The 19,662-nt window shown below is 42.3% G+C and overlaps 2 protein-coding genes across 2 annotated transcripts; both read left to right on the top strand.

Moving 5' to 3' along the window:
- Positions 1-989: 989 nt before the first annotated feature.
- Positions 990-8,560, top strand: optn (optineurin). Its single transcript, XM_083935463.1, has 13 exons — positions 990-1,125; positions 3,214-3,338; positions 3,603-3,802; positions 4,002-4,145; positions 4,427-4,611; positions 5,383-5,476; positions 5,697-5,812; positions 6,104-6,253; positions 6,466-6,550; positions 6,666-6,824; positions 6,953-7,095; positions 7,550-7,632; positions 7,764-8,560. The coding sequence occupies exons 2-13, from the start codon at positions 3,218-3,220 to the stop codon at positions 7,874-7,876; spliced, it is 1,593 nt and encodes a 530-aa protein (XP_083791589.1). The 5' UTR covers positions 990-1,125; positions 3,214-3,217; the 3' UTR covers positions 7,877-8,560.
- A 2,587-nt stretch (positions 8,561-11,147) lies between these two features.
- Positions 11,148-19,042, top strand: mcm10 (minichromosome maintenance 10 replication initiation factor; the record flags this gene model as incomplete). The annotated part of the gene is made up of 17 exons (XM_083935101.1): positions 11,148-11,154; positions 11,704-12,003; positions 12,088-12,285; positions 12,449-12,592; positions 12,713-12,920; positions 13,009-13,174; positions 14,089-14,256; positions 15,100-15,216; positions 15,320-15,516; positions 15,836-15,930; positions 16,234-16,347; positions 16,527-17,066; positions 17,391-17,518; positions 17,678-17,791; positions 18,456-18,601; positions 18,815-18,857; positions 18,949-19,042. The coding sequence occupies 17 exons, from the start codon at positions 11,148-11,150 to the stop codon at positions 19,030-19,032; spliced, it is 2,769 nt and encodes a 922-aa protein (XP_083791227.1). The 3' UTR covers positions 19,033-19,042.
- Between the last annotated feature and the right edge of the window lie 620 nt (positions 19,043-19,662).

Genomic DNA, 19,662 nt, shown 5'->3' with positions numbered 1-19,662 from the left:
CATCTTTCGCATCATCCTGGGAAAGGAAAATGTCCCTTATATGGCTCATTTTAAGGTAACAGCCACACAACAATTCTTGTTTTTAGGTGATTTTACACATAGGAAAGCCTACTTATCAATGTTATATTCGACCAATATATTGGCCTAAATCCTACAAACTGCACCTATAAGTTGTGTCCATAAAAAAAACAAGATTATGAAATTATGATTATGAAATTCAAGCTGAAGTTGCTTGTTTTACTAATTGCATTTCTCTTTTCCATCTAGTTGTTGCTTTCTCTGTGTATCTGTTAGCCTTTATAACTGAAAACTAAGCTTATGGCCAGGGCTCTTTACGGTTTTTAGGCCAAGGACCCCTTAGCTGAAAGAGACGAAGCAGGGACCCCCTTCTGCAAATACTGTGTCAAATTAAGTTTAAAAGTAAACGTCCGAACAGCTAGGGCGGCCTGGAGCCTATACACACAACTTTTTATGGTGCATACAACACTAAGATATTACACTGATCATTATTAACATATCCATGTATATATATATATATATATATATATATATATATATATATATATAGGTAAGGTAACCCCTTTTCCTCATATGTTAGTGTTAAACATATAATGGGAAGGCACATTGAACACTTCAGCTCAATTGTATCTGTGCATGGCTATAAGCCAGAAAGCATCAAGGTTGTGAAAAGATTTTCTTTTCCCCATTTGTATATTTGCTAATAATATGTTCCATTCATGTTAATGTATATTTTCAGACATATGTATTTTTTTAAAGATAATCAAACAATTTGGCGGACCCCCTGCAGTAACTCTCCTCACCCCCTGTTCAAGATTTCTGCTTTAGTCTAACTTTACAGGAATTTCTTTTTTGAAAAAAACAAAACTAAAATAATTATAGGCAATTATTTTTCCATTTTCAGACTAAAAGAAAGTTATTGTTAAAGTGTGATTTTATTTTGAAAACCATTACCGGAAACGCAGTGTTTCCGACCATAACCTGACGTCGTCAGTCGCGACAAACATAAGCGGCAGTAAAGGTTGTTCGACACTTTCGGTGTGCGGTGTTCCTGAGAGGGGTTTGAGTAGACTTTCACGCTGTGTTTGGTTCCGGAGAGTGCAGCAGGTGAGTTGACACGTTTGTCCGGGTTTTTACGCTTTGCTGTGACGCAGTTTGGCTCAGGTTAAACCCCACCGTGTTGTGTAAGTTACTGTAACTTTTCAGTCTTCATTGGGAGTCTCTCACCGGACAGGCCCGCCGGACGAAACTGAAAGTAACATTATATGATAAAAATAATATACACCCATATCGTTTCCACAGAGGCAGAGCGTGTCTGTAGTGTTTAGTGGTGGTTTTAAAGTAGCATTTATCCCACTGGTGTTCACTGTAGTGTCCCTAAAGTGGGTGGCGGTTTAACTATGATTTATCCTAATACAGCGTGTGTGACGGTCATTCAGCAAGTCACAGTGTAACTCTGGACAGAACCAGAGCCCAGGGTGGAGAATACATACAATTGTCTGTTAAGGTAGTGTTGTTATCATGAGACCTGCTGATGGCCGGCTGCATGCTAAAGCACTGAGTCATTTAATGATGTCAGCATGGAGCTGTTGACATGACAACACAAGTTAAGTTAAGAAGGCAGAGTAACAAACAATGACTGTTTTTTAATTCTCCCACTAAATGACAGCAGATGAAATGGATATGAAGCCCAGGCAATATGATAATTACCTCTGAATCAAACAAACATTGTATCTCAGCGTGTGTAAATATCACAGTCTCCACGCAGATCATTGATAAGTCAATATTCCAAAGACAAGAGCTGCCTTTTTTAATTGACTGTATATAAACAAATCAAGCTTGTGAGTAATAGATGAGGTCTGCAGAAATCTCTGTGTGTGTGTGTGTGTGTGTGTGTGTGTGTGTGTGTGTGTGTGTGTGTGTGTGTGTGTGTGTGTGTGTGTGTGTGTGTGTGTGTGTGTGTGTGTGTGTGTGTGTGTGTGTGTGTGTGTGTGTGTGTGTGTGTGTGTGTGTGTCCCACTGAGAGCCTTCCATGAGCATGAGAATGGGTTTAGTTTCATGGTATTACACAATTATATACTGGAGATCCAAATTAGAGAACAATTTATTAATACTTGATAATTTATTCTGAAATACTGTTGTTTTTTATTGTTCAGAATTTAAAAGAAAACGTCTGTGGATATATCACTGCTGTCCTCAAATGGGTTTTTTTTAAATAACCAAGGCACTTTAACAAAAACCTTTATTTTGTGACAAAAGCAGTGAGCAAAATTTCAGATCCTTCTTCAGAACTCTTTCAGAACCCTCACAATTATAGGTGTTAATCTGGCACCTGCTGACAATTGACTTCATTGTTGGACACACCCTTTTTATCTGCAGTTCTCCTGGTTACTTTGCAAGATGGCAGCTGCTCTAAGGTGACTGAAACCCTTAGACAGCAGGTTGTCCAGATGACGGCCAAAGTGACGACCCTCTCAGCCATTTCAAGAGTCTGTGATTTCAAGAATATTGAAACTTTACAAGGACACAGATTCATTAGAGTCCCTCAAAAAGGCCGGTCGTCCACGTAAAACAAGTGCACGAGAGGTCAGGATTATGTGAAGACTCTCAATGGGAAGTTGGTAAAACACTACAGCTGGAGTTGGTCTCCAGTTCAGTGCTGAACAGGGCAAGGATCTGTCTGCACACAGTGTCTCATGGTTTAAGACAATTTGGAGTGAAAGCCCACTCTGCAGTGACCAAACCTCTCTTCAGCAGAAAGAATAAAAAGGCGAGACTTGCCTTTGCGGAGGAGCATGTTGTGTGGACAGAGGAGAACTGGTCCAGAGTGACTTCAGTGATGAGAGGATGTTAATTTTATTCTGTTCTGATGGGAAACATTATGTTGGGGGTAGGACTGAGGACCCTGACTGGGAAAAGTGGTTGCAGATAAAGGCTGGATAGAACCAATTGCAATTATTTTGACTGACATGACAATTGCGATATGATGCATGGTATTGAAAGGGAATAATAATTTTTACATCATTATTCCCGTATTTATTGAAAAGCATTAAAATGATGGATTTGTGCGAGACTATGTATGTAGGTATAATACATTTTTCAGTACTGTAGCTAAACAAATGTACACAGTATGATCATTTTTGTATCCAAACTGCCTCCAAGATAAAAAACTCACTTGTTTTATTCTTCTCCTAGCATCATGGCGTCTGGAGGCCCCATGATGAATGGCGACATCTCTCGCTCTTCCAGTCAGTCCGGCACGCTGGAGGAAACCCTGCAGCAGATGAACATCCTCATCCAGGAGAACCGAGACCTGAAAGGTGACGGGAGAATAGAGGTGGGGTGGTGGTTTCAAAGCTGCACCACTCCACAACAAAGAAGTCTGTAACAGTCTTGAAACTCTTATCAGGTCAAAGGTCAGCGTGTGTTGTTTTCCTGATGGCTCATGTCCGGGTGGAGAGAGTTGAGAGTTGCAGTCTGATAGATCGGCTGGAGCTGTGTGTTGGGACAGGAAAAGGATCATAGTTCAAATGACTTGGCCAGTGTACATTGATTCAAATTCTCCACCTGTGTCTCTCGCTCAGAGGCCCTGCGTCAGACCAACATGACCATGAAGGAGCGCTTTGAGGGTCTGTCTGCATGGCGGGAGAAGCAGCGGGAGGAGAGAGACTTCCTGGAGAGCAGACTGGAGGAGGCTCGGGGCCGCATGGAGGCGCTGACAATCCAAAACCAGAAGCTGAGTGGGAGGGTGGAGGAGGAGGGGAGGACAGGGGGAGGCTTTCTGGTGAGGATATAACCCTGATACTGCTTTTTGATTATTTGTTATTGATTAGGTCAAAGCAGCATCTTCCCTCTATTACATATTTTATAGTATATATTTTCTAATGAGACTTTGTCCGACTAACTGTACAAATCATGATCAAATTAACCCTTCAACTACTTCATCTTCGGCCTTGATAGCATGCAATGTGTCATCCAATCAGAGCGTAGAGCTGGATGCCCTGCGTGCCCAGGTTGCTCGCCTGCAGGCAGAGAAGAACGACCTGGTGGCCATGAACTCTGAGCTGCAGCTGAAGGCGGACCAGGACTCACATGATGACTCCTTCATAGAGGTCATCAGAGTCTCGGTAAAGAGCCACACACACACACACACACACATACACATACACACACACACGCATGCACATAGAAAAACTTCTGTTTCCTTGGTTATGGAAAGGCCTAATTTAACACAAAAAAAGTTAAACCCACCAACCGTGCTCATTAATTTTACAATTATTATTACTTATTATTCAATAATAATACATTTAAAAACCATAATAATAATAATAATAATAATAATAAACTGATACAGGACTCCCTGTAAAACAAACTTTGGGATGTAACAGAGTGTTTTTTTTCCTCTCAGGATGGAGGTGTAGAAGGAGTGAACAATGTGTGTGGTTCGGAGCGCAGAAGCCGCCCAGAGCTGAGCATGACGGCGTCCCAGTTGGACAGCGAGGAAAAGACCGTCAGCCAGCTCCTCCAGTCCCTGAGGAACGAGACGCAGCGGGCAGAGCGGCTGCAGGCTGAGCTGCATTCTTCTTCTGCCAGGTAGAAGACGGTTCACCACTAAATATTCTGCTCTCATCAGGACAGTTGACACCCCTGTAAGCTTGAAGCACCAGGCAATACAGCGAGTCAGGCTGTTGGTGGATCCTTGAACTTTTTCCTGTAAACTTGTGTAACTGGCAGGAAATGATGTATTCAATTATACGGGGTAGGCAGTGTCCTGGAAAAGGCAAAACAAACGGCAGAATGTGAAAATCCAGCGCTTCTCCTGCAGCTCAATCAATCAATCAATTTGATTTGTTAAATGAAATGATCAGTAATATTCCAGTTAAATATGAACTCATAAGCTCCTTTGTGCAAGATTCATCACAAAGAAGAATATGGGCGTAAGATCAGCACATGGAAAGAGAGTCACCAGGTTGATTGGCTCCGTCCAGCACTCCAGGACCCAGCCAAGCCTCTACGATAGGATACCACAGCTACTTATGAGCCTCTGTCCAAGTAACCCTGATCATCTTGTCTAACTTATATATACTATGTGTTACTCTATGTACTATAACCTCTGAATCTAGCTCATGTTGCATAGACATAGTATGGTGCATACAGTATACACATTGATTTATTTTCTCACTCCTTCAGGTAATTACAATTACAATTGGCACAACACCAAATTTTTGCCCAGTGATGCAAAAAAACTGCCTACCCCAGCTTTAAGCGCAGTGTTTTTATAAAGTTCTTTATTCAAAATCTCACCTCTCGAAAAGTGTTAGTTACATATTTTTTTAACCATTTTTGAAACAACTGATCCAACAGAATCAGACAGCTGGAGGAGAGGAAGACTGGTGCTGAGAAAGCAACACAGACCCCCCAAGCAGAGACCAAGGAGGATTCTGGGGAAGAGGGAAAGGTATTTACCTAAAGTTAAAGTGCCTAACCTATCAGCATTTTATTGGAGTGAAAGAATAACATAATTCAGGATATGTTATGGTGTATTGTGATGGCTGTTAAAGAAATATTCCATTCATAGAATCTCATCTCTGTGTACTGTTGTGCCTGGCAGTCCACTGATGTTTGTGATGTTCAGTTTCTTTCTCCCAATGTGCTGTGTCATTGTGCAAATATTCCAGGCAGCATCTGAGGTGGAGAATCTGAAGTCTCAGATGATCACACTGTTCAAAGATCTGCAGCAGGCCCAGAGCAAGCTGGACGAAGCAGAAGGCATGAAGAAGAACCTGCAGGACAGGTTAGGCAAACACACACACACACACACACACACACACACACACACACACACACACATACACATACCCACACTGTCAGATCTTAACTTGTAAACCATGTAGTAAAGCAGCTAACAAAATAATACAGTGCACCTGTAAGGCCCCCTAAAATAATATATTTCTTACCTGTACTGTTAAACAAATTACAGGGCAATCCTGTTTGGATCTTTAAAAGGAAAGCAAAGACGTGTTTTAATCAATGCTCCTGTGCTTCATCTTGGCCTGTGCATACTGAGTGTCTCTCTTGTGTTTAGATGTCGGGAAGTGGAGCAGGACATGGTCACTCTGAAGGCTCAGCTGGTGGAAAAACAGGCTATTCAGACGGAGAACGAGCGGCTGAAGCTACAGGTGGACAGCATGCAGGCTCAGAGCCTGATGGAGCAGAGGAAGGCTGGGGAGGAGAGGTCAGAGGACACACACACACACACACACACACACTGGTCATGCTAATGTGAATCTCAACTGCTTTTACTCTCCAGAAAAATAAGTAAAATGATTTTTTACAAAGAATGAATATTTATGACGTATTGGAAACCCCCATTTTTTCTTTGTAGGGATTAGCCTAAATTTGGACACATATTGAGTCATGGTAACCCCTTTTCTCCCTCCCTTACAGAAACAACCTGACCCAATTAAAGGATGCCTACACCAAGCTGTTTGAAGACTACAATGAACTCAAGGAGGAGAAGAAGAAGAGAGAGGTCAGTTTTATAGAGCATTATGAGGACCAAAATCCTGCTTATTTCCACCAAACATAATGTAGGTATACAAACATGAGAGCCAGACATGACTGAGCTTTGCCCTGTGGTCTTGCAGTCTCAGATGGTGCAGAAAGAGGTGGTGGACCAGCTTCAGGAGCGTCTGACCGCTGCTGAAGAGGCCCTGGCTAAGAAACAGACCCACATCGACCACATGAAGCAGGATCTCTTCCAGAAGGAGAAGGAAATGGAGACCATATCTGTGTTCCAGGCTCAGGTCAGTATAAATGTCTTGACATCTGCTTGGTTAATCGATGTTGAGTTAACCCTAGCATCGGACCCAACGTATCATAAATCCACATGACGACATGGCTCCCTTCAGTTTTCTTTGTCCTCTCTGTGCAGGCAGAGGTCTATTCCTCAGACTTCTACGCAGAGAGAGCAGCAAGGGAGAAACTCCATGAAGAGAGGGAGCGTCTGGCTGCTCAGCTGGAGTATGTAAAGAAGCAGAACACCCAAATGCAGGAGGAGATGGACTCTCTGGGCAGGTATGGCACCCTAGTTCGGTTCAGTTATGCGTTTAGATGCATGTTACCTCAACAAAAAAAAAACATTCCTGCGTTTGTTTACATGGATGCACAATGCCCCAGTTGTTATTAACTCTGATTGTTGGAGGTCTCGGAGTTTGTCAATGCCAGTTAACCCTTTCTAACACAAATGCTACCCTGGTTCAACCCTGGTTGACCCCTCAATGTTAAAGGTGGTATAAAAAGAACATATTTAGCAAAAATGGGAAAATGTATTGAAGAAGACTTGAAACTAGCGATTTAGACAATCAACTCATCATGGAGATGTTTACTGAAGTAAACAACAACACTGAAAGCACATATCTACCAACACATAATCCTGTGGTGAATCTGCTTTACTTTCACACCATGATTGAAGTGCACAAAACTGCTCCAAAGTGTTCGCAGAACCTTTTCCCTTCATGTTTCTTCCCAGGCGGTTGCTGAATGAGATGCAGAGGAGACATTTGTCACCTGGGGAAAATCCACAAGGAGCCGGTGCTAGTCTGGTCGGAAGGGGTACATATGCTTTTTTACATCGCGAGCATAGCCTTTGTGGCATACTTCCACTCAGTCTGTTTACATCCAATATATTTTCTGGAAAATCTGTCCAGCATGTTCAGTTTGTGATCATTGTCTCTGACTCTCAGGAACAGACTGGCAGCATCAGGGGAATATTCCCGAACACGCCTGTCCCAAGTGCAATGAGATCTTGCCAGACCTGGACTCCCTGCAGATCCACATCATGGACTGCATCAACTAGACCTCCATCATTACAGGCATCCACGACGACAGCAGCTGCATTCATTTAGCACTTTAATCCAAGTCTTCCTTTGCTTTTACCTATACCTCTTCTCAGGTCCCTGAGACAACTCAATTCTTCCATGATAACATGCACCCTAGGACAGGATAGGTAGAATTTAAGAGGAGAGATTTTGAATTTAAATTAAATTACTTGTATCTGGCAATTTGGTTTTCCCTTTAAAAGGAATTGCTCCTTTCTAGTTTGTTAAATTTTAAAATTGTTTATAAATATTTGTAATAGTGTATGATATTGTAGGACACATCCTGATCAGGATTTAGTTTGATGCTGTCTGCCTGTCATACACATAAATTCAATCTTTACATGTTTACCAAGTAAAGTTTGCCAAGTTTTTGGTTGCTGAAGTTTATCAAAATCAAAATATATATTTTGCTTGGAAAGGATATTTTAGCTCATGACCGGGTTGTCGATGGGGAAAGGAGCATGCACCATGTAGGCACTTTAATATGTTTTATTTTGATTTTGGTCACTAGAATGTAGTATATTTAACTTGTTAATCAACCTGTATGCGACAGCCTTTGTCTTTGTGCAGGAGGCTTCAACACCCCGCTGATTCTGCTGATTATAAAGGACTTCTGATTCCATGTTGTAATTCTGTGAATACAAATAAAAAGAATCTACACATTTCCTGCCTGTTTTTGTGACTTAACAAAACCTTGAAGATCATTGCTCTGACTGAGTATATTTTATATTCAGTTAAAATTCACCATAATTGAACCTGAACATAGTGAAATTTAAAGTATTGACATTCTTCTGCCTTAAATGATATCAACGTAGCAGCTCTGCCACGGTTAGTGTGCAATAGCCATACAAATATCAGTTAACGCCTTGTTTTAAAAAGTATGCTATCTTACCCAGTAGTGAAATGTACCCAAGTATATTTACTCAAGTACTGTGCTTGAGTAAACTTCCTGCTACTTTATTCTCCTTCACTCCATCATTTGAAAAGGGGCGTGTAAACCCTGAAATGTGACTCCCAGGCTAGGTCCAGTCTACACAGCCATTGAATGCATCTGTTAACGGCCTATAACGGTACAGTTAAGGCTGTGGTTGATGTTTAGACAGGGTCGACACTACGATGGGAGTGTGGATGTATTATAAGGACATTTACACTTACCTGACAGCCATTTAACAGGACAAAGGTTTTGTGAGACGTCTTTTAAACATCACCTTTTGGCTGAGTTTCCCAACATTAGTGTTAGCAGAAACTGATGTGTCATTTTAAATATATACAAATATATTTACTTTTAAGCTATATATTCCTTATTTTCGAACGGCCATAACTAAATTCATTATATTATTATAGATACTATTTTATATAAATATATATTTTTTTTATTTCAGCTAGGCAGATCAGCAGGCAGCTATAGCAGCACTTTGACAACAGAGCGGGGTCCTTCGTTTAGCGCCAGATTGGATTTTTCTCCCTCGCTCTGTGTAGGTTGTAAAAAGTACATGATTACTGTGTGTTTTTTATCTTTTTTAACGTATGACTTGTGTATTTTTCCGGGAATTTTATTATTGGGAGATAAACAATATATTTAAACGTTGGACGCAGTTGTAAAATCCGTGTGTGTCAACAGAGCTCGCAAAGGACACAAAGCTGTAACAGAACACAGGGTGAGTGAGCTGTTTTATTATCTTTGACGAAATAAGTTAAAGTAGAATTAAAAATAAACATTTCATTGTGATATTCACAGAAGAAACAAGCGGTATAAATAGCCCCAGATGTTGACATTTCTGACTTCGTAGCTGTTCACATGTCATATGTTGAATTGTCTGTCAGGTTAAAGGGGCAGGTGAACAGGTCAGGATGTCTCAGGCTGAATATTCCCCCTCAGTGCTTCATTCATCTCTTTCAGACACATTGAAAATACACTTAAAAGAGCCTGTGTGTTCTGTTTGCAATCAGTTTTGCGTGATAGTACACATTGGTATGATACTTCCACAATATAAGGTTAGGTTACACCAACATAATTTACCACTGTGTTAACTTACACAGACATTTTATAACAGTGAGTGAGACTGGAGGCCACTTACATTAATAAACAAACATTCATATTTGTTGTTTAGTTTTTCAGATACATATAATAAACATCCAAATGCCCATAACTCATCTGTCTTTGAACTTCTCTATTTTCAAATGAACTAACTTAGTAACTGGAGTTATTAACTAAATTAACTTGGATCTATATGAATTTCAATTGGAAATACTTTGGTTACATTTGAGAGAAGAGTTCATAGTAACATAGCTAGAACAACTCCATCATGCAATCGCTCAAATAATAATAATAACCACAAACATAAACTGCTCCCGACAGGGAAAGAAGGAATATCAAATATTTCTGCTCTTTTAGTGACAATTTAAGGACATTCAGGTCTTAACCCGGACCTCTGTCGGGTTGTTCAGAGGATCCTCCCCTAGCACTTTTTTTTTTATAAACAAGCTTTTATACACCCTGGAGCCTTATTTAAAAAAAATAATCAATTCATTTTTATTGTGAAATAGAAAATGGATTGCAGGCAGACCAACCAGGACCCTATCTGGTCTGTGGGTCGTGCATTTGGGTATCACAGGATTAAAGTAATCACAAGGCAGGACTTTAAAAATGGTCAATATATTTAAGTGTTATACTATTTTGTACAGTGTAATGTAATGTAACACTGGTTGAATAAAATATTCGCTGATAAAGACAACATTTGATCTAGTTACGGTGCAAGAAGATCCCACTATCCAAGTTCCATGTTGCATCAGAGGATGGTGATATTAAACATTGTGTACAGAGTGTGCATTAAACATGACATAAAATGCACATTTGAATACATTTCAAACTTAAACAGTGCCTATAAAAACGGTGAAACTGCAACAATATGTAATTATAAACAGGTTAATTGTTATAAATTATGCAAGATGAGATTGACTGGTAAACGGGGAGATGTGGTCAGTGTAACAGCAGATAAAAGGACAGATATGCTGCGACTGATGTTGGTAGTCTGACCCTTAAATATACATTACATAACACACTAACTGTTTCAGCTTTACTGCAGATCTTTGACTGTATTGAGCAGTTTAAAGTATCAGATTATATTTCAGACTCTTGTCTTTAATATGTGTTATTTTAAGTGCTGCCAGATGAGTATTTTCTTAACTCCACACCTTTTTAGGTCACCAGGTCATCTGAAATCAGCACCCACCATTAACATCTCTAAAATGGACAGTAAGTATCATGTGATTTAAAACAAATTGAAGTAGGGTTTTATGAATAGGTCAAGACACAAGTCAGTTTTTATCTTCATTGATCATGTTCGCCACCATAATTATTATCATTTTCCTATTCTGTCACCTTAGCTGTGCTTGTTTCTACTATTCTGTTGTATTAACTGCCTGAACATATACGTCATATTCACATTACTATAAATATTATAGTTACTGTTAGGCTTTGCTTGCATCTCTGGAAGTGTGTCTGTCTCTCTCTGTCCATCTGTGTGTCTTTTCTCTCTTTCTCTCTCCTTTTCTTCCTCCCCAACCGGTCAAGACAGATGGCCGTCCTCCACAGAGCTGGGTCTGTCTGACGTTCCTGCCTGTTATAGGGAAGGTTTTCGTTGCCACTGTACTCTACAGAGGAATTGTTGGGTCTATGTAAATCATAAATAAGTCATTGAGTGTGGTCTTTACCTACTCTGTAAAGTGTCCTGAGATAACTTTTGTTATGATTTGACACTATAAATAAAATTGAATTGAATTGAATTGAATCTTCTCTGCCCAGGTGAGGATGATCTGGACATCCTGACGGCGCTGCTGGCTGAGAGCGAGGGAGTCGTGGAAGAACAGGGCCGTCAGGAGCAGGCAGACGACTTGGACGGCCTGTTTGACGCTGACAATGATCAGGAGGAAGAGTACAAAGAGGGCGTCGAGGACGAAGGGCAAGCTGTGGAGACGGAAGGCGCAGTGTCGGATCTCCTTCGAGATGTGGATGACATTGAGAATGAAGAGAAAGACGCTGAAAGAAAAGAAAGTGGTGGAGAAGCCTGTGAGAGCCTGGACAGGTCCAGGGAGGATTTACAAGGTTTGTACTGCTGAAATCCCTCCTCTGATCTGCTTCTTGTTTATTTTCACGGTCATGTATGAGGCTTGTGTCTGCCTTCCTCAGAGGAGCTGAGGCGCATGCAGGAGCAGATGCAGCAGTTGCAGCAGCAGCTGGAAGCAAGTCAGAAGGTTTCCACCTCATCTTCCTCACCAGTGGCGACTGCAGGGAGCTCGGCTCGTCCCAAACCAGTGACCCCCAAACAGACCTCTAAACTGACCCAAGCCAAACCGGCCTCTACCACACAGACCAAGGCACAAGCAGGTAAACATTTTGTTTTTCACAGGCCACACTGGTTAACAAAACCTGAAGTCCCACTGGCCACTTTTGTCATTTTCCACATAATGTACAGAATAAACTGATAAAGACTCAAACGACAGCACATAACTGCAGTGGCAACAAACGTTTATTCTGCGTCCTTTGACAGCTGCAACATCATCATCCTCTCCAGTCAGAGGGGGAAGTCTGAAACTCCAGGAGTCCTCTGACTTTTTTGATCAGCTGAACAATGCTGACTCCTTCAAACGCAAACCCAGGGTAGCTCACCATCCCAAACCCAGCACATCGCCAGGTAACACTTATCCCTACACAGTCCATTTACATAAACCAGAATTAATGAAAGCATGTTGTCATGGTATATTTATGTACAAAAATACCACTCTGCATTCATTTGAATGTGTTTTCTCATTAGAAGACAGAGGCCCACTGGTGGAGATAAAGATCGGCAGCTCCTTCCAGCCTCTAGAGAGCACCAGCAAGGTTTACAAGCCTCTGCGTCCACCTGCTGCCTCTCAGAGCAGACCTGAACCAGCTGCACCAACAGGACAGCCGAAACCTTCTTCTCTTCCTCCCCTTCCTAAAGACGTGGGTATTGAGAAATACTCAGGACTGCGTCTCAGGTGAGGACACTGACTGTGAGGAAAACAGACTTTTTTAAAATAAAAAATCTGCAGTGGACAATGTCAACCTGGGCTCTTTCTGTTTCAGAAAACCGCGCGTTTCCTCCAGCGAGATGGACCGCAAGATGGCCGACCGTCGACTGATCCGCCTGTCGCAGGTGCCGGAGCGTTTGGCTCGGGAGAAGCTGGAGGACAGCGACTGGGTGACCTTCGCTGTACTGGTCAACAAGGTCACACCACAAAGCAAAGGCAGTGTAGGTCTATGCTCAAACCTCCCGTCCCTGGTTGTAACCCTCTGTGTTTTTCTGAATTCTGCAATGTATTAATTTTTACAAACCACAACCAATCAACTGTTCGCTGTAATTCATAACCATAATCATGAATCTCTTTGTTCTTGTTGAGATCTGCTATTTTGCTATGTCTTGTAATTTTGTCAAGTAAGGATACTGCAACATCCACACCATGTTTGTGAGCAAAGTACATGTAATTCCACTAAAGCCGTGTTTTAAAACAACTTTTCAAGGAAGTATAAAGTTCCTTCAGTCCATTGTCGTCTGCTTTTCAACTGAGGTCTAAAGACATGGGAAGATTAGGCAAATATGTCTGCTGAGGTATGAAAAAGCAAAATGACTAGACAGGGGAGAAGCTGCGGTGTGTGTGTTTGCCCGATCAGCTACAGTCATCCCTGGAAACCCCATCATGTAGCTTCCTGTGCTTTCAGAAAGTACCCCCCTGCAATCAGGGACATTTTTTTTGTGGTGGCTTCTTTTAGACCCTAGTCCCTGAGGTCTAAAGGCAGTGAGTTCCTCAAAAGGTTCATAGACCCTGGGCAAAGTTCCTGCAGTTGAGGGACTCATGTAAAACAAGCCCAGCTCACCCGAATAGATTTGTACTGACATTTTTTCACATGAGCGTAAAAGTTTTGTTTCCATTCCAGCAGACACAACCCTCCTAGACTAAAGGCATAGGTGGAATTACCATTTGCCAATGCAGTTCAGTTACAGTTTTCCTAGCTTCAATTCTTGATTAATGGGAAATCAAAGTGACGTGTTTTCTTCAGTCACAGCACTGAAATGCATCCGAAGTTGCACGTAACTTAACTTAAATGTGGAAATGTATTGGAAACAGCGTACTGTCCTATTTTTGATGGAGTGTTTCCTTTCTCCAGGGCAAAACCTTCAGCATCTGGAAACTGAACGACCTCCACAACCTGGAAGTGTTTGTGTCTCTGCTCCTGTTCGGGGAAGTGCACAAAGAGCACTGGAAGACAGAGCCAGGCACCGTCATCGGTATCCTCAACCCCAACCCCATGAAGCAGAAGGACGGATATGACGGGGTGAGTGGACAGTGTGGACTGAATATAACAGAGTAGAGAAGCCAGTGTGTCTCTCATTACCGTCAGTCATTTTATATACACATTAAATTAATTACAGTCTGCAAGAATCTGAATTTACAACTTCTTCCAGACATGGCAGATTTCATTCTTGTCTTACATGCAATATTTCAACCGCTGCTCAAATTACAAATAGATGAACTCTGCGTAGATGCTGAGGTCAACCAGGTGAGAGAAAAAACTATGAAAATCCTGGGTGACTGTTGGCTCATTCTTTTCACATAAGTCAAGTGATAGCCTTGTTTTATTTGGATTTCACTGAAATGGTTTTAGATGGTTTATCATTGGCTGGTTTGGCAGCTGAAGCTTCTGCCGATTAGAGCAGAAAACAACAACAACTGGTGGTTTTGTTGGGAATAGCCACTAAGGTTGCCAGTTTCAGCATTGCATGACAAACAGAGATGTTAAGAGAGGAATGTAGCGACAAAAGCCAAAGCTGTTCCCGACTGCACACCGCACACACACACACACACACACACACACACACACACACACACACACACTCACACACACGCTCTCCCTGCTGGAGGAGGCTGAGAAAACCAAATCCTCCTTCATGGCTCAGCTTGAGGAGCAGAAACAGAAAAACAACAACCTTGTTGCTGCTCAAGAGACACAGACACAGTTCAAAAGGAGGAGTTGCAATTTTGAATTTGGTTGAATTTGGATGTTCATTCAGACAGGCTGCGGTGACCAAGTTGAGCCAACACATTCTGTTCCTCACTTGTTAGTGCTGTCAGCTCATTCCCCTCTCAGATAATAACAGCTCGTGTTGAACATGTGCAGGTGAGCTTGACGGTGGATCACCCACAGAAGGTGTTGCTCATGGGTGAAGCTCAGGACTACGGCAACTGCAAGGCCATGAAGAAGAACGGAGACCCCTGCTCCCAGATCGTCAACATGGTTGGTCCATCTTCTCCTGCTGTGTGTCTGTGTCTGTCTGTCTTTCTTTCTTTCCATCTTTTCTATTAAACTTACTTTTGTGTGTGTGCTCTTTTGTTGACAGTATGAGTGTCAGTACTGTCAGTATCACGTCAAGGCCCAGTACAAGCAGATGAGCTCCAAGAGGGCCGAACTGCAGTCTGTGTATTCTGGAAAAGCTCCCAACAAGCTGAAGGGGAAGGGCGGCAACCTGAGAGAGCGGCTGTGTCAGGACGGCTTCTACTATGGCGGCGTGTCCTCAGCTGCCTGCGCCAGCTCACTGTGAGTGATCCTAGATGCTGTTTCATCATTGTATACTCCTGGAAATATTTGTTTCCATAATTCTTGAAAGTTCTGTATGATGTAATTAACTAACGTTGTAGCTCTAAATTTACAGTAATAATTGCAGTCAACTCCTACTGATTGTATCCAAAAGAGAATGTAGGACACAATAATACCGAGGTCACGACCCTGTCCATTCTGGATTTACACTTTTAAAGAGTGTGTTGAAGTCAGTTTGTGCAGGCTAACTGCAGCTCCTAAAGGAACACAGTGTGGGGCTGTGCACAATCATTTTCAGTAACAAACCTGTGTGTTGCAGAACGGCGTCCAAGCCGAACAAACCCGCCCAGACGACTCTGGACAAGCTGTTTGTGAAAGGCTCGGCTCAGCTCGTCCATCAGGCAAAGAGGCTGGGTGAGGACCAACAGTCTCTCTCTTACACCGACACAAACACAAACCTCAAGTTAACCTGATTCTGTCTAGTTGTCTCATTTAAAAAATGATCAAACTATTTCTGGTTTCACAGCTAAAAAAAAATCTACAATACATGTTTCTGTGCTTTGAGGTCCTGTTGGGTTTTATAGGTGTTACATCGCCTCCAATTAACCAAGAGTTACGTATGCACTCGTTTTATTTTTGATCTTGACAAGAGAGAACACTGAGCCAATGGTTGTAAATTAAAAGAGAAATGCTTCTTTCTGTTTGTGTGTGTTTTAGCCATTCAGTCTGGTGAAGTTTCAGGTTGTTCAAATGAATTTAAGAGCCTGATGTCAACACCAACACCCGGAGCTCTGCAGCTGAAGAAGCACTTGGCGCAGGGCAGCCAATCAGGTACACCACCTGGAAACATCTCTGTGCCTCTCACTGCTCCACCTAAGAATGACTGAATGACTTGTCATTTCTTTGGATTATATTACAAGACATCAATATTTGCAGTGTGACTCTTAATTATGCTAGTCAATCTTCAAGTCCCCTTTCCACCCCTTTATTAAGCTATTCTCCATTTTCAGTCTCCAAAGATGCAGCTCCAGTTCAGTCCATCTCTGCCTCAGACCTGCTGAAGCAGCAGAAACAGATGCAGCGGGAGTTTCTGCAGAACCGTCGGCGGAGACCAGAAGAAATCCAGAAGAGGGCGCTGCAGAGCTCAGCTGAGCCCAGACCTGGGTTGTCGGCCCCACTGGGCCGGGAAGGTCTGATGTCCCCGAAAGCAGCCTCCGAGGCCCCCAAGGCCACCAGGAGCCCTGCGGGCCCCCACGCCCCCAGGAGCCCTGCGGCCCCCCACGCTCCCAGGAGCCCTGCGGCCCCCCACGCCCCCACTCTGGGCCGAGGCTTCAGTGAGGGGGAAGACATCGTCTTCTTTGAGAACCGCTCTCCACCTGCGCCTGCCCCCAGCGCTCTCAGCCTATCAGCAGCCAAGCTGGCTGCTCTGAAGAAGCTGAGAGCCAAAGGGTCCGGGCTTGAAAAGGAAGACCCCAACGCTGTGAAGAGGAAGAGGAGTAACGGCGGTGAGATCAACACACGGGTGGAGAAGAATCTGACCTCACCTGACGGTACGTAGTTACAGCTTATAGCTTATGGTTGCTTATAATAACCATAGACTGTATGTAAAGATGGGTTAGGGTTATGGCTAACCAATATGCTTTTCTGACTATTCTGATCCACAATCCTTTGCACAGCATATATGAGCAAGAAGGTCAAAGTTCAAGGCTCCAAGTTATAAAGAATGCCCCAACTGTATGTATAGTGCATGCAACAGGGCGTACTATTCTATATAAGGGCAGCTGCAGTTCATACTAACGGTAACAAGAGAAAGTATGGGATTTGAAACGTTGGCATGCACCCTATCTGATAACTTCCTTTCCCATACTGTGCAGTTGAATCGTCCGGTAATGACGAGGAACCGGCCCAGAAGAGGAAGCGAGAGCAGCTCCTCTACATCCAGTCAGAGGAGTTTCAAAAGATCCTCAACGCCAAATCTCGCCACGGGGCTGCACTACAGGCGGTACGACCAGTGACACCTTATTAAATTCATCTTAATACTGAGCTTACATCTGTTGCACCTGGATCTAAGATGCATCTGATTTCTCTTTTGTTTCTTACAAATCCAGCTGCATTTCTGCAAGTAAAACATTGTAAAGTGTGTCTGAATGTCCCCTCTCAGGCCGAGTACCAGCTGCAGGAGAACTACTTTGATCCTCTGGTGAAGAAGGAGCAGATGGAGGAGAAGATGAAGGACATCAGAGAGATGAAGTGCCGTGCTGTTACATGTAAAAAGGTACTGAGTTAAATTTGCACCTATATGCTTCAGATATGTATAAATATATTAAAGTCCCCCTCCACTCAAAAACATGTTGTTCTCCTTGTTCCTCCTGTTGGATGTTTGAGCTTCACTGTGCAGAATGATATAGTGTGTGTGCGGAGTTTGACACAAGAAGGCTGTTTTCACATTTGTCCGCTGGAAGTTGAGTGGCTCATTGAAAATCTGGTTTGAAGGAGCGGGTCTACGAGCACGATTTGTGACATCACAAATAGTTTGGGGGTCAATCCTGGTCCAATTTGCAACTTATACAAGTGCGTTGTAGAAACTTGAAGCCAGTTCATATACTGTACACTGAGAATGGAATTTACAGTGAGGTTGGAGACATATTGTGTCCGGAAGGAAAACTTTAGAAACAAACAAAATTTTCATATTCATAGATTCTGGGAGTTTATTATGAGGCGGGAGGAGAACGTGCCTTTTTAAGCATATTAATGTGGAAATTACACATTTTTGCTGGAAAAAATATAAAACACATTATTGTTCCAAGCAGACTATTTGAATATTTCTTAATACGTGTCTAGAGGGGGTCTTTAACATTTATAAAATTGATCTTTGAGATAATGTTGTAAATCAGGATTAGAGCCCCTGACTGTTATTTCCCATGTTCCTTTGCTTCCAGTGTAGTTATACATACTTCAAGCCGGCGGATCGTTGTGTGGAAGAGCAGCATAATCTGCGGTGGCACGATGCTCTGAAACGTTTCTTCAGATGTCCCTGTGGACAGAGAGCCATCGCTCTGGACAGACTGCCAAACAAAAACTGCAGGTGAATGTGAATTTCCCCTCTCATCATTGTTATGAGGGACTACGGATGCAAATTAGCGGCTTTGCTTTAATAAGGCATGCTTACAGTGATGTTTAAATATTGATGTTCATTAATGCGCACTGTCCCTATCCAACAATAAAGCATTTATTTATTTTATTTATTTATGCCTCTGAAATAACTGTCATTATAACTAACACTGTTTTGCCGTTTCAGTAACTGTGGTCTGTTCAAATGGGAGCGTGATGGGATGCTAAAGGTAAAATCGGAAAATCTTAGATTACCTCTCATTTGTCTGTAAGTCTTTATTGTGAAAGAGAGCCAACGTCGCTCTTTGGATTTCATTGCAGGAGAAAAAGGGACCAAAGATCGCAGGAGAGCTTCTCCAGCCTCGAGGAGAGGAGCACGGCAAGTTCCTCAACAGCATGAAGTGACGGCACCGCAGTATTTATGTTTGTAAATGAAGCAGCGTTTTTACATTTGTATGAATTATGTTTTTAAAGTTTGATGATAATGGAGATTTAAATGCCTGTGATTATAGTGGACACGCTGGAAATAAGCTGCAATAAAGCAATAATTTGCAACAATTCATGTCAAATGTCTTTTTATACTCAGTCGGCAGAACTCTACTAATGAAACGTTTTCCAACATAATCCAGGTACATTAGACTAATTTCTATATTTTATGACAATAGTACTGTTTGAGAGGCTATTGAGATGGCTTAGTACTTTTTCACAGAACACATTTTGACTTCATCACTCGTGTAAATAGTAATTTTCAATAGTGTGATATTGTGCATGCTGGCTCACTATCACAGCTGGCTGCTACTAAGCCATTCTTAATGTTATTAGTAGGAGCTGTGCTTTTCCTGCTATGTTAATTCTGCTGCAGTCGAGGTTCCTAAATGAATAAATGACCTGGATGGGTCAGGTAGTGGAGTAGCTGGTGGAATCATCTAAATGCTTAGGGAATGTGCTTCAGTGCTTCCTTTCTGATCTCCTTTAGCATACACTGATGCACTGGACCATCCTTTACTGAAGGAAAGGAGATTATGGCGTCCCTCA

This window comes from Echiichthys vipera, assembly GCF_963691815.1.
Source record: "Echiichthys vipera genome assembly, chromosome: 20".
Lineage (NCBI taxonomy): Eukaryota > Metazoa > Chordata > Actinopteri > Perciformes > Trachinidae > Echiichthys > Echiichthys vipera.
Note: the sequence above shows the minus strand (reverse complement) of the source record. Positions and strands in the feature narration are given on the sequence as shown.

What these genes read in the sequence shown, in the direction of transcription:
- optn (XM_083935463.1), top strand. Translation starts at nt 3,218, where the DNA reads ATGGCGTCTGGAGGCCCCATGATGAATGGCGACATCTCTCGCTCTTCC. An exon ending in TAGAGGTCATCAGAGTCTCG is followed by an intron (nt 4,146 to 4,426) that starts GTAAAGAGCCAC and finishes TTTTCCTCTCAG; the next exon opens with GATGGAGGTGTAGAAGGAGT. An exon ending in GAGATGGACTCTCTGGGCAG is followed by an intron (nt 7,096 to 7,549) that starts GTATGGCACCCT and finishes GTTTCTTCCCAG; the next exon opens with GCGGTTGCTGAATGAGATGC.